This window comes from Microplitis demolitor, chromosome 2 (assembly GCF_026212275.2).
Source record: "Microplitis demolitor isolate Queensland-Clemson2020A chromosome 2, iyMicDemo2.1a, whole genome shotgun sequence".
Taxonomy (NCBI): domain Eukaryota; kingdom Metazoa; phylum Arthropoda; class Insecta; order Hymenoptera; family Braconidae; genus Microplitis; species Microplitis demolitor.
Genome location: NC_068546.1, coordinates 6,183,111 through 6,197,461, shown reverse-complemented (window position 1 = coordinate 6,197,461; position 14,351 = coordinate 6,183,111). Strand labels below are relative to the sequence as shown.

Genomic DNA, 14,351 nt, shown 5'->3' with positions numbered 1-14,351 from the left:
CCCTACACCCCTTTATGCGGGTTCATAACGAGACTCGACTGTATTATAAATTATTATTTTAAAAAATTGAAATAGAGATTATTTGTAACAATTAAATTACTAATTTAAAATCTAATAATTATTAATAATCTGAATAATTTAAAAACTTTTTTATTTAACATTCTTTTAGTCAAACTTTTTTATAAAACGAATATTATAAAAAACAATACAACATAATTTATTTATTTTTTTAATATTTTAAAATTTGAATATTTTAACATTTATTAATTATGGTAACATTAAAATTATTATTTCTTCACATCATTAATATCAATTATTAACTATCATTAATATTTAATGATTTAATATTACGTATTTTTCTGGACGCACACTATATTGTAATATTTTAACAAATCATCTAAATGGCAATCTGCAATATTGGATTTTATTGCCCAAAGTCGGAGTTTGGTTATTGTATCAAGTCTTTTAATTATATCCATTATTAAAATTAATTATTTACTTATACACTGAGATATTAACAACATAACTACACAATTAATTTACATTTTAATATTTTTTAAACTACTCATAATATTTATAAACATATTTTTTATTCTTCTAGTAGGTTATTTACTGTATACAATAAAATACACACATACTAGCGTACACGGATATTGGTTCATCAATATTTACGCATGAGTTGTAGGTAGCGCGATTTATAGTTTTGCCTCGATATCGCTAGCGAGGGCCTAGTTTGTAATCTAGGCGGCCCTCGATTATTTCTACTAGAGAATGTACGCAGAAAGATTGTAACCCGACTGGTTACTGTTCTGTACCCGACTTAGTACGGTGCAGAACATTAACCAGTCGGGTTACAATCTTTCCGTGTAAGTGCTATCGTCGCAACACGATACGTTACATATATATGTGTATATATGTACATATATAAACTTTTGAATCAATGGTATTTTTGAAACTTACTCAACGGATTAAAATAGTAAACTATGGTGAAATTCTTTGAAAATTCCTCCATGAACGAAAATGCAATAGATAGATTTCTATCAAATCTTCTGAAAATTTAAGCAAATAGCAATTAAAATAAATTATAAGAGAAAACACCAAAAACTTTTAATAAAATTCAAATATTAGACTACTACGCGGAGAAAAAAATGGCTATTTGAACTATTTCCCCATAAGGATTTTTTAATGGTGATATAGGAATTATTCTTACGTTGAAAAATGCAAAATGTCAAAATTCCTATGTCAACATTGGAAAAATGAAGCTCAAGTTTTGAAAAAATGAAACAAAAAAAAAGTTATTTTGATGCCTTCACAACATAAATTTAAGAATTTTAATATCAATATTTTTTTCAAAAATAAAGGATCAAAATGTCTGGAGGGTATTATCTCCATCATCCTCGTGGGGGGGACAGGGTTTAATTAGATATGATTCGGTAATATCTCAAATGGGTCCTTGGTTACGAAATGCTGGAAATTCAATCCCCCTTAATAGCTACGACACTCATATTGTTATGACACCGTAAGTATTTTATAAATATATGAATTCACAACTTCAAATCCGAAATATTTAAATTGATGAATTAATTTTATATTGTTGCACTAATAAGTCATCGTGATGGCTATGAGGTCCAAACTGGAGTAGTTGGATTGGCATATGTATCCAGTGCTTGTACTAATGTAAATGGATACGAACCACAAGGAGGAGCTGTTTACGAAACCGGTAATTTACATGGTATCCTTACTGCTGTTCATGAGTTAGGTCACGTGTAAGTTTTTTTTTTTATCATTATTTCTTCAAAAATTTTATTTCAACCACACTATTACTGATATGAAAACTTGTCTCATCACTAATGCTCAAAACATCGATTGTTTTTACAAATCATGTCTGTAGCTTTGGTGCAAATCACGATGAAAGTGGGCCTTGTTCTACTCGTTCGATAATGGCACCTATTGAGTCTCCATCCAATGAAGTATGGTCACAATGTTCAATAAATGATTTTCATAATAACCTTAGGTAGCAAAATAATTATCATGTCCATAATCTATGAAAAAAATTACAGATAATCTATAGCTATTCATTATCTTAAATTACAGAGATCGAGATTTTTCATGCATGTACAATCAACCTGCTTTTGATAATGGTGCTGGTAATGGTAACAACAATCCACCAACCATCAACACTCCGATACCTCATGATCCTAATAATAACAACAATCAAGCACCAACAGTGTTCCACGTCGAAATCACCGACGATAGAGACCAGTTAACTGTTGGTTTGAAAGATTTTTCACAGAACCGCAAAATAGAGATTTACTACCAGCATAATAAACTAGTGATAACCCAACGGGACACCGACTATTCGTCAACATCAACTGGCTACAAGCAAGACCTTCAAATTCGTGTGGCTGATAATAGGATGATTACACTGGATCCATCAGAAATAAATCCATCAAAATTGATATATATTTACCACGATAATGGATACATTTACGTTTATCAAGGTAGTAAACCTGGAAGTGACAGAAATTATGTACCTCAACCACCAGATAATGACAATTCAGGAGGATCTGATCATTGGCCGTGGGGACATCAGTATGCATTTTGTTTTGGCAGATCGCATTTTCAATTAAACAAATTGGTATCGATAAATTTCAGGAATAATAAACTATATGTATCACAGCGTAATGTTCCAAATAATCAGTACGTAAATAGCCCACCTCCACCTTCTGACTTAGAGTACACTGGATCTGATACGAAGGCTATATATATTGTTCCTAGTAGTATAAAACCTAATACAGAACTTTGTGCATGGCAAGCTAATGGTCTGATATATGTTAGAACTCGAAATATGAATTCTGCACATTAAAAATATTGTAGGTCTGTCTTAAATTCAATGGCCAAAATGAAGCAATAAAAAAACTTGAAACTTATTTATAGTATTCGAACTTTATTATTGAGAACCTGCATCTAATTTTAGATCATTTAAGCCTGATCATAGAAAACTAGTTTAAACTTCTCTTTATTTAATGATAACCAATTTAAACCTGGACCTAGATCATTTCAATCTGATCATAGAAGACTAGATTAAATATCCCTTTGATCCTACATTTGGTTCTAAATCCTGATTTATAATCAAATAATAATAAGTATAATTTTTTAATTACTAATTACGATTTTTTTCACATCTAAGTGACAGATTTTTAATACATTAATGTTCTTACTTATTAGATTTCTATAACTCGAATTTATACGACCTTTGTATTAGTTTGGTAGGGAAAAATTTTTTCAACTTCCCGCTAAGGAAATTGAAAATTTCCAAAAATTCGGGGAGTTATTGTTTTTGGTCCGATTTTCGAAAATTAAGTTTTCATCAGATGTTGACGTTTTGAGATCCTAGGAAGCTATTCTGATTTCTGAATCTTCTTAAGTATATATTTTCTTCATGAAAAAATTTCTAAAATGTATTCATATGAAATTAATAAGTACGTTATTACTTACTACATCAGAATGTAATTCACTATTTCTGAGAGTGAAAATCTTGCTAAAAATTCATGTGTGTAACTTTGTTCATATTTGGGCCCATAGTCTCGAACATTGAATCTTATTCATGCCCATTAGTTCTAAATCACAAAGATTGTGTGTATCCACACTATAAGAAAACAATTTATTTGAGACAAATAAAATTTATTTCAGGTAAATAAATTCCATACTTCAGTAGACCCAATTAGTATTTATTTGAGACAAAGATATGGTTCATTTGAATGAAATAATGATTTGCTTATAGTTAACAAATCGGTATTGGAAATTTTTTTCAAAAAAGATTTATTAAGTATAAATAAATATATATTTGAATGAAAAGAATGATTTTGTACAGTCAAATAATTCTATTTATTTGGCTCAAATAAATTGTTCTCTCAGTTAGTCGGGTAGTTCGCGAACGACCTAGGTCGGAAGAGCGCTCCTTTAGGTGAACTATGCGAACTAGTTCATCGATGATCTCGCTCTTATAGTTCTTTTTAAATTTTTTTTAGCGTCGGTTTTACTAGACACTGGCACTATGTGACCAACCGAGTTATTTACTTTTTCTGTGCGCGCCTTGATATTTCGAGGGACTATTTATATATTAGATCATTACTCAACGAAACTAGCTGTTGACTAATGATTAATATAAATTATTTAATTTTTTCATTTTTACTTAAGTAAAAGATTTGATGTGCTATAAAAAAATGTCAACTTTAATTGTAATAATTAGCATTTTTTAAATATTGTAATATAATTACGCATTATACTAGAAACGAGACTAGCTGTTGACTAATTATTAGTATAAATTCTTTTATTTTCTCACTCTTATTTAAATAAAAAAATGTTATGTTCCATAAATAAACAGAACCCGCAATAATCATAAATATATTTTTTTCTCTATTTATTGTTTTTATCAAATTATTTAAAAAAAAGAACTAATGAACTAAAAGAGCGAACTAGTTCGCCATTGGATTATGAACTAAATTGAGCGCTCTCAGTGGTGACCGATTAGGCCCAAGACTACTCTCAGTGCATTAACTCGAAATCTCGAAGATTCAATCTAACTCATAAATATTACATCGAAATCTCAAATATTTATTCTATGTTCGTAACATTTAAGTGGAATTCTGAAATAAAACAAACAATATTAGAGTAATGTACGAATTTAAAAATTCCAAGAATTAGAAACTGATACACTTACTATTTAGCTACTCCTTTAAGTCAGACTAGTTTCTTTGTACTGGTGTTGTCTCGTTCAGTCTTTTCAAACTATTCATTAATTTGATAGCATATATCTTGAATAAAAATAGTTAAAAGATGTTCCCGAATGAATTCTTCCATCTGAGTGACACCGCTGATAGCGTACATAGGAAATACACCAAGCAAGAAACTGTTATTTGCGCAGGCATAAGTGGTTCAGATCAACACAGTTTGAGTCACTTTAAAATTATACTCAAAACATTCTAGGTTTAATTTCATCGTAATACATGCGCATTAGTTGGCTAAAATTCCATGCAGATTATTTTCTCCAAACTTTTTAAAGAAAAATTTTTAATTTTATCTTCTAAAATAGTAATGGTTATCATCACGGATAGGAATGGTTACTATCTAGATACGAATGCTTACCATCTTCGATAGTAATAGTTAACATAAAAGAATAAGAATCATTAAAATGTAAGAATAGGAATAGTTACTTCATTAAGATGGCAAGTATTACTACTTTTTTTCAGCATATACTATACTCATGTCTATAATTATATAAGGAATTTAGGAACTAGAGAAGTTCATACGTTTTGAAATATTTGGTGGCCCTGAGAAGGGCCGTTTGGTTTATCAGGAAAATGAATAGTAATTTAAGAACTGCTTTTTTCAGTTTTCTTGGGCAATAAGACAGCTTGGATGTTAGGTAGAACTCCACCTTGAGCGATGGTGACTCCAGAAAGAAGTTTGTTTAACTCTTCATCGTTACGGATGGCCAGTTGGAGATGACGTGGGATGATACGAGTCTTCTTGTTGTCACGAGCAGCGTTACCTGCCAACTCGAGTACTTCAGCAGCGAGGTATTCCATAACAGCTGCCAAGTATACTGGAGCACCAGCACCAACACGTTCAGCGTAGTTGCCTTTGCGCAACATACGATGGATACGACCCACTGGGAACTGAAGTCCAGCACGACTTGAACGGGTCTTTGACTTTCCCTTTACTTTACCACCTTTACCGCGACCAGACATTATTATAAGTTAGAGTGAACGGAACACGTAATTTACTCAAAAGCGTCAGAGACGAATTATGTTTTCGGCAGCAAAAGTCACTGTATTTCCCAACTTTACGTCGGTTACTGCGAACCACTCACAGTGAAGAAATTATCCCCTCCATTGATATTCTTTTTTAATTCGATCGCAGGTCCCGATGCGATTCATATTGTTATTATTTTTTATCGGTTACTGCGAGCCACTCATAATCTGAGAAATACCCCCCTTTATAAATGTGACGATTTCATTGGATCGCAGATTCGGGAAGGGTTACTATTGTTATTATTCCTTTTCGGTACCTGCGATCCAATAATATTACGTGTAACCCCTCCACTCGATGGAATGCGATATCATTGGTTCTATCATATCGATGCGGTAGCTGTTAAAAAAGAAACAAAAAGTTGGCAAATTCACATTTTGACTCCAGTCTTGTACTAGTGTTGACTCAGTTATCATCATGCCTCCTAAAACGAGCGGTAAAGCTGTGAAAAAGTCGGGCAAGGCCCAGAAGAACATCACCAAGTCCGATAAAAAAGGACGCAAGAAGAAGCGTAAGGAAAGTTACGCCATCTACATCTACAAAGTGTTGAAACAAGTTCATCCTGACACTGGAGTTTCCAGTAAAGCCATGAGCATCATGAACAGTTTTGTAAACGACATCTTCGAACGTATCGCAGCTGAGGCGTCTAGACTTGCGCATTACAACAAACGTTCCACCATTACCTCCCGGGAAATTCAAACTGCAGTGCGACTGTTATTACCCGGTGAATTGGCCAAGCACGCCGTCAGTGAAGGAACGAAAGCTGTCACCAAGTACACCAGCTCTAAATAAATTTCCCAATCCCTCAATAAACCAAACGGCCCTTTTCAGGGCCACCAAATTTTTCAAAACGTATTTATGCTTATCAAGTTTGTCAAATCCAAATTAAAATATTAATTTGCTTAGCATACAGCAAATCACATAGTACTGGGGCCTTGAAGCTTGCCCTCAATATATTTTATACTATTCACCATATACTAGAAGCACTAATTCCTCAGCTCTGCCAAATATTAATTTATCAATAAACCAATGTGACACATTTATTTGCTCAGAAATGAATTTTAAATACTCATAATTTTTATAGAAATAATATTCCTTATTTAATTAGGAATTTATGTTTATTTGCTTTAATATAATACTGTCAGTTTCAGTTTATATATTTCATCTTCAATTCTTTATAAACTGCTTCGCATATATATATTACGATTATGAATAAGCAGATAAGATAAATTAAGAGTTTCAAAATACTTTATGTCAATCACGATATTTATTTCAATTAAATCATTCAATCGAATCTTTATGAAATCATTATTTTAAAATTTACAGCCGTTATAATTATAATTAATTTAAAGATCACGACTTGAATGTATCCTTCTCATATCATATTTAAAAAGAACGGTATCATCTTCGAAAAATATATGCCATCATATTTGCAAGAAATACATCTCATAAAAAAAAAAATAGACGTAGTTATTTCCTTGATATTTATATTTTTATTAAAGTATGAAAATAATAAATGTTTATATATTTCGAGTATATTATCAAATAGAAAAATATTCAGTTAAGTGTACGTTTAAAAATTAAACTTTTGTCTGCGGAAGGTCAACAAAACCATCCATCAAAGGAAATAAATTTGCTGATATTTTATATTTTTTGTTCCTGAAAATAAACATGAAATTTATTACATTAATATTTTATGATTTTAAAATAATATTGAAAGCAGAAAAAATTGAAATCTTTTTATTTTAAATAAGCGTACAGTAACAATACGCAATAGTTATCTGCTAGATTGTTACTGCAACGATCTACTGCATCGTTCTGACAACAATACGGTAGATAGCTCTGAGACCTATACCGTATCGCTCTGAGCCTTATCTGACACACGTTTGGAAATCTTTATCATTAATAAATAATTTTGATTAAATAAAATAATTTATAAAACTGATTTATCATTTGCAGTCTAAATAAACTAAAAATATAAATATAAATATATCTTTTAATTTTTGAGGTTATATATATATAAATGTTTAAATATAACATAAATTCAATTAATTAAATTAATATAAATTGATTTTTACATAATTATCACAATTAAAATATATAGCAGTTTTATTAGATTGATCATTAGGTAAATAATCAGTGAGGTTATAGATAGTTAACAAATTAAAAAAAAAATGAACTCGAATTGTTAAATTTGAAAATAGGCGCCAAAATGGATGTTTAATTAGGTTAGACGGTCGCGTGTGAGATGATTACAGAAAGTCGTATAGGACTCACAGCTATCTAATAGATAGTTACAAGAACGATACGATATTTTTACCTTAAGTATACGTATCGTTGTGGTAACAATTTACGAGTTCCTATACTTTAGATCGTTCGACGAACAATATTTTTTTCCCGTGCATGAAAAAAAATAAAATCGATTCCATGTTAAGGAGGTCCGATCGAAATTAGTGAGTCAAAGTAGTGTTTGAGTTTTTTTTGTTTTCTAAATTCTCCTAATAGTTATAAAAATTAATTATTCTAATTTACAATAACATAACGAAATCATAAATGAATAATTATTAGTTATTTAATGAAAAAAAGTAATAAAATGACTTGGTTATTTTTATTTTGACTCATATGGTTCTATAAAAAGATGTGGCAACAGCGCATTCTAACTTCTGAAACATCGATATTCAAATTAAAGCGGGAAAAATTTATTTCTAATCTCGTCTCTCTTTTCAATGTATTTCTATCTTTGTTTTTTCTCTCAGCTGCTTCCGCAACGTTGCCAAGCCCTCAATAGTATGTATCCCTGCCGATGAACGAGATTAAAAAATAAAATTTAACTTCAATTATTTAAATAATTACAACAGTAACGCTATGTTGTTTAAATCTTATATTCTAACAATATTCAAGTTTATGACATGTGGTTTTTTATTTCTAAAACTTGGTATGTTAGTAATGAAAAAAATCTAATAAGTCATGACAGAAGCTTGTCCGCCAAAAGATCCTGTGTATAAGAACTTTAAAAACTTTATATTTAAATCTTTTTTTCTAAAAAACTAGGCGGTGGATCATATTCAAATTTTGAGAATACACAGGGGGCATCCCTGATTCAGAAATTTAATTTAGAATAATTCACACGCGATCCAAAGTTGGTAAAATTGACTATACATAGGTATACACTCTAGCATGGATTGAATCATTCCAAATTAGATTTCTGAATCAGGGATTCCCCGCCAAATCGGACACCATTTAGCTTTTGAACCTTGGATTTTTTTGAAACTTTTTTACCTTTTAGCATAGGTTGAAAGAGGCCTTCATGATTTTTTTTAATTTTTTCCTCCGACCCTTTTTCAAAATATCGAATTTTGAAAAAGAAGAGATTTTGTTTTCAAACGCCTGTAACTTCGCGAAAAGTAGTTTAAATAAAATTTTCAAAGAGTCAAAATATGTTTGTTATTAGACATCTTTTCAGTAAAAAATATCAAAAAATTTTTTTGAACCACGCTTCTATTGAAATTTAAACTTCTAAGTCTAAATTGTCGATTTACAAAAAACACGTACTAATCGATTTTCGTCATAATTTTTCACAGCAAACTGTCACCTATTCCACAACTTACCCAGCTATGCCCTTAATGGTATAACGATGGGATCTATTTTTTTTTTTCGATTTTTTAAATTTCACATTCCAATTTTTTTTAAAGAAAAATGTTTAAAAAAATATCATGCTCAGGATTTACTATTAATAATATAATTATCTGACACACAAATATCATCAAAATTTTCTAATTTTATTTCCGCAGTAAAATTATAATTAATTATTATTAATAATTAAAATTAATATTTTTTGTTGTGTGTCAGATAATTATTAACAGTGAATCTTGAGCAAGCTATTATTTTAAGACATATAAAAGAAAAAAAACTGAAATAAGAAATTTGAAGAATCTAAAAAAAATAGATCCCATAGTTGTCATATTATGAACATTGCTGGAAAAGTTGTAGAATAGGTGAAAGTTTGCTGTGAAAAATTATAAGGAAAATTGATCAATACGCGGAAAGAAAAAAATGGGAATTTTCCCAATTTTACATGGGGAAAATTCCTTTGTTGGCATTCTAACTTTTACTATGCCAACATGTAAATTGTTGCTATGTCACATGGTAAATTTTTCTTTGTAACATAGGAATTATTCCTATATTGACAATGTAAATTTTCCTATATCAACATTGAAAAAATAACTATGTTACATAGGAACGATTCCAATGTTAACATTGGAACTGTTCCTATGTCAACATGGGAAAAATTTCCATGTTAACAACGTAGAAATTACCATGTATATAAAAGTAAAATATTTGTAAACTAATGGTTTCAAATTTTCATAACATTAAATATGGGTCATTCGTTGATGTACAAACCGTATTTAATGGCAAGTCAAATGTATAAATTTCAAAAAAATGTAATTGCAGAACATCAATAATTATGGCACCGTTTTAATTAAAGTGAATTACGATAATAGTAAAAATATTTTGTAGCTCTTGGATGTAATCTGTTCGAAGTTCATCTGCTTTTAATTTGTTATTTGTTAAGTACGATTAAAATTAATTAATTCGTAGGTGCTACAAAAAAATTTTAATTAAATTACACAAAATTTTTTCGGAAACTTTGAAATTCTATTTTCGTAAATGTTAAAACATCATACGACTGGTCGATCGTGGTCAATTAAAAGTGAACTTAAAGTAAGCTGCTAAAAATATGCTAATCGGAGGGCAATTAAATATTGCGTATCAGCATCTAGTTTTAAAGTAAGCACCCTAACATTTTTCTTGTCTGTTTAATGCCGATTTTTTCATAATAGTGCGATAGCTTATCATTAATATTTCGCCCTTCTTAATTTCTCTATTGTTTTCTTTTTAAGGAACTTTTTAGGAGCTTCAAGAGCTCCGTATATAAAAATACGAAGTCAGTGTGACGAAATTTTCGTAAAAACATCCCAAAAAACCCAAAAAGTTTTATGGCCTACTGTGAGTTTCTTCAAACATCTCATGGCCAAAATTTGTTGTCCTACACGACTCAATTGGAACATTCAGGACCAATAACTCGACATCAAATTCAAGTGATTAGTAGTGGCAAAAGTACTCGTTTAAGATTTTGGAGCAATGACGTGGTTAATTTTATTGATCAAGAGTCAGCGATACACATCGACGGGACTTTCGGATTTAGGCCTAACTTCCGTAGTCATTAATTAAACTAGAGGTGTGCGAACAGTATTCGAATCGAAAAGACCAACAAACCCAACCTTAAAATTAAAAAATGTACTATCATGGTGATAGCACATTTTTTAATCATGGTGATAACTAGATCGCCCTTCTCTCTGCCTGCCGCATACAACCTTAGTAATGAGTCCATCAAAGCAGTCTCTGCTATCAAAGGCCTCGGAATTATCATCGACAGCGAGTTATCATTTAGACACCATATAGACAACATCACTCAAAAGGCCTATCGCACCCTCAGATTCATCGTTAGGGAAGGCAAAGAGTTCAGAAACGTTACTACATTACTTAGTCTTTACTCCTCATTGGTGAGACCTATTATGAAGTATAACTCGGTCATCTGTGCACTCCATACCGAAATACTGGTTACTAGGCTTGGAAAATTCCAACGCAGATTCTGCAAGTTCCTATCTTACTCCTTACGACAGACATGCCATGACTTGGACACCAACACAGTATATGAGTACCTTCATATCAATTATTTAGAAAATTTAAGACAACTTAACGAAATTTCGTTCTTCTACAATGTAATCAACGGGTACATTGACTCTCCAGAAATACTTGAACGCTTTGAATTTATCTGCCCCAAAACGGACCTACGACGTAGCTGGCTACTAAATACTTCAAACTCCTCCAAAAACTATATCCGTTTTGAGCCTACCAACAAAATATTCGGTCAATGCTATCTGCTCGGATGTGAACATCTCTGGTTGTCCCTACCCATCCTTTCGGATGTCTGTCAAAAAGCTGGTACTGAACTACAACGACCAACCACGAACCCCTCCACGTGCAATCTGATGTCTTCATTATTTTTATATATCTATATTACAATCCATCGCTTAAAGCGTTATTTCGCCTGTTACTCTCCTTTCATTACATATGTAAATTGTTAATGAGCATTGCCGATTGGCGTTAAATAAATAAATAAATATATATATACAACCCAATAAAATGTGTTCATAAATACACTATTGACAAGCGTATTTATCTGAGTATAATTAATTTAATAAACCAGAAAAAATATCAAACGTGATTATCAATAATAAAAACAAATCAATCATAACATATGTGTTAAAATAATACAACAAAGAAAAAACATATGCAATTTTTTTTTCTTTCCTATTAAATAAAAATTACTTTCAATAAACAACTTCTACTTAAGTCAAAATATTAAAACCAGAATTCTTTTAAACTATGAGATAAAAATTATTAAAATAATATTTAATATTTTGACGTAGTATTTTAAAACTTTGTTGAGAGATGACAATATGATTAATACTGTAATATTTTACATCAAAATTTAAATATTTATGCTGAAAATTATTTTTTTACTCAATTTTATTATAAAATTCGTTATATAGAGTAGAAGTACCATTTGTAGCCGCTGCTCTGCCATTAAATGTCCAAACATAGAGATGTTTAGACATTTAATAATTTATTTTAATTTATAAAATCTAGCCTTATAAAACGGTACTTCTACCCTATATATAACAAATGAATAAATATATTGGTAACTTTTTAGAATTGCAGTTGATCCGCGCACAAAAATTAATTTTCAAGCACGATATGGAAGTTTTATTATCAGAAATAAATTGTGCGTTTATTAAATACTTTAGAACTTCAAAGGAAGTAAAGCATTTTTTAATTTCTAAGATCCTGTAATTCATTAAGAAATTAAGATTTTTTTACTTTTTGTTCTTTTTTATCTAAAGTAATCCTTAAAGTAACAAGAATTTTTTTTCCTCAATCGCGCATCTAAAGTTAGCCCCAATTCCAAATATTTACCAATAAATTTTGTACGACTCATGATGCGAAGCATTAAAGAGTGCTTTACGATCAAATCATTTTAATTTAGAATAAGATAAAAGATAAAATTCATGCTGTTTTAAAATAATTTTTTTTTTATTATACTAAAGGGAAAAAATGTTTTAAGCGCTACAGCTAACATTCAATAGAAAATAAAACAAAATTATTTAAAGTTACATCACACGATTGTTTACTCGTCTAATGATTTATTCCCTGTTTAAGAAATCTAATTTGGAATGATTTGAGATTACGTAAATCTTAATCATTTTAAATCATTCCAAATTGTCTAAATTATTTTGCATCGAGTATAAATTTTCGAATGAATCTTTTTAAAACTTAATGAATTAAAAAATAACGAAATATTATTTTATGATTTAAAATTATTTGAAATAATTTAAACGCTCGAATCATTTCAAATTAAATTGAATCATTTGTGATATGAAACATTATGAAATAATTTAGATTTTTCAAATCATTTCAAATTAGACTTCTTAATCAGGGTTATTAACGAATAATTAATTAATCAATTAATTATTATGGTGATTATTGTTTTATTATTTTATTTATTACATATTAATTATCACATGAGAAAAAAAATTTGAGTTTTTCTTTTGTTATTTATTTATTTAATTTATAACGTTAATTTAATTATAACGTTATTTTATTTGACCTCTACCCTTGGTTATGTATTGTTGAATATTCTTTATTTATTTATTTCATTCTATTACTTTTTTTTGTAATTTATTCACATCGGAATGTTGCAAATATTTTCTTATATTTTATAATTTATTATTATAATATATGTGTATATATAATTATATACAATCATTGCAATTATTTTATATAAATTAATTTAAATTTTCATTAATCAATTAGATTTTCAACTTCGAATAATTCTATAGGAAGTGTTTTTTTTTTGTTTTGTTTAATATGTTTTTTTTTTGCACATTATAAGTTTATATGTATATTAAATAATCCAATTAATAAGTTTATTTATCATAATTAATTTAATGTCAAAATTCGACCCGTAGTTGGCTCACTATTTACATTACCTTTATTTAGTTTTATTATCTAAATTTACTAATTTCATATATTATTATTATAATTTTTTCAATTTTAGTATAATAATAATCATTTTATTTGTTACTCATAATCATAATTAGTAAAGCTCACATGAACAAAATTAATCAAGGCAAAAAGTCCATAAAAAAGAGGAATACCCTAAATTTAAATTTAAAAAAAAAACATTGAGTATTTTATTGGCGCTACTGTCGATGAAATTAGAGCGCAAAATTTTAAATTGCTTGAATAATTTTTTGTTAGTATTGTTAGTTTTTTTTGTTACTGCTCAATAATAAATAAATATTAGATGTTTATTTAAACTCACAATCAGTCTTGTTTATTTATTTATTTTTTCACATTCTTTATCATTTATTATTATTAGTACTATTATTATTATTATTATTATTATTATT

At 29.3% G+C, this 14,351-nt stretch overlaps 3 protein-coding genes across 3 annotated transcripts; 2 read left to right on the top strand and 1 right to left on the bottom strand.

The window, feature by feature from the left end:
* Nucleotides 1-1,691: 1,691 nt before the first annotated feature.
* LOC103574057 (uncharacterized) lies at nucleotides 1,692-2,881 on the top strand. Its single transcript, XM_008553390.1, has 3 exons — nucleotides 1,692-1,766; nucleotides 1,892-2,014; nucleotides 2,095-2,881. Exons 2-3 carry the CDS (start codon nucleotides 1,941-1,943, stop codon nucleotides 2,864-2,866), a joined length of 846 nt encoding a protein of 281 aa, XP_008551612.1. The 5' UTR covers nucleotides 1,692-1,766; nucleotides 1,892-1,940; the 3' UTR covers nucleotides 2,867-2,881.
* Nucleotides 2,882-5,356: 2,475 nt separating this feature from the next.
* Nucleotides 5,357-5,779, bottom strand: LOC103576475 (histone H2A). The gene has a single exon (XM_008553391.3). It carries the CDS (start codon nucleotides 5,751-5,753, stop codon nucleotides 5,376-5,378), a length of 378 nt encoding a protein of 125 aa, XP_008551613.1. The 5' UTR covers nucleotides 5,754-5,779; the 3' UTR covers nucleotides 5,357-5,375.
* Nucleotides 5,780-6,206: 427 nt separating this feature from the next.
* Nucleotides 6,207-6,998, top strand: LOC103576476 (histone H2B). Its single transcript, XM_008556695.2, has one exon. It carries the CDS (start codon nucleotides 6,232-6,234, stop codon nucleotides 6,604-6,606), a length of 375 nt encoding a protein of 124 aa, XP_008554917.1. The 5' UTR covers nucleotides 6,207-6,231; the 3' UTR covers nucleotides 6,607-6,998.
* Nucleotides 6,999-14,351: the final 7,353 nt, after the last annotated feature.

Bases quoted from the DNA above. Each gene is read 5' to 3' on its own strand.
- LOC103576476 (XM_008556695.2), top strand. From the start codon at position 6,232: ATGCCTCCTAAAACGAGCGGTAAAGCTGTGAAAAAGTCGGGCAAGGCC.
- LOC103576475 (XM_008553391.3), bottom strand. From the start codon at position 5,753: ATGTCTGGTCGCGGTAAAGGTGGTAAAGTAAAGGGAAAGTCAAAGACC.
- LOC103574057 (XM_008553390.1), top strand. From the start codon at position 1,941: ATGGCACCTATTGAGTCTCCATCCAATGAAGTATGGTCACAATGTTCA. The intron at 2,015-2,094 runs GTAGCAAAATAA...CTTAAATTACAG, and splicing joins GATTTTCATAATAACCTTAG to AGATCGAGATTTTTCATGCA.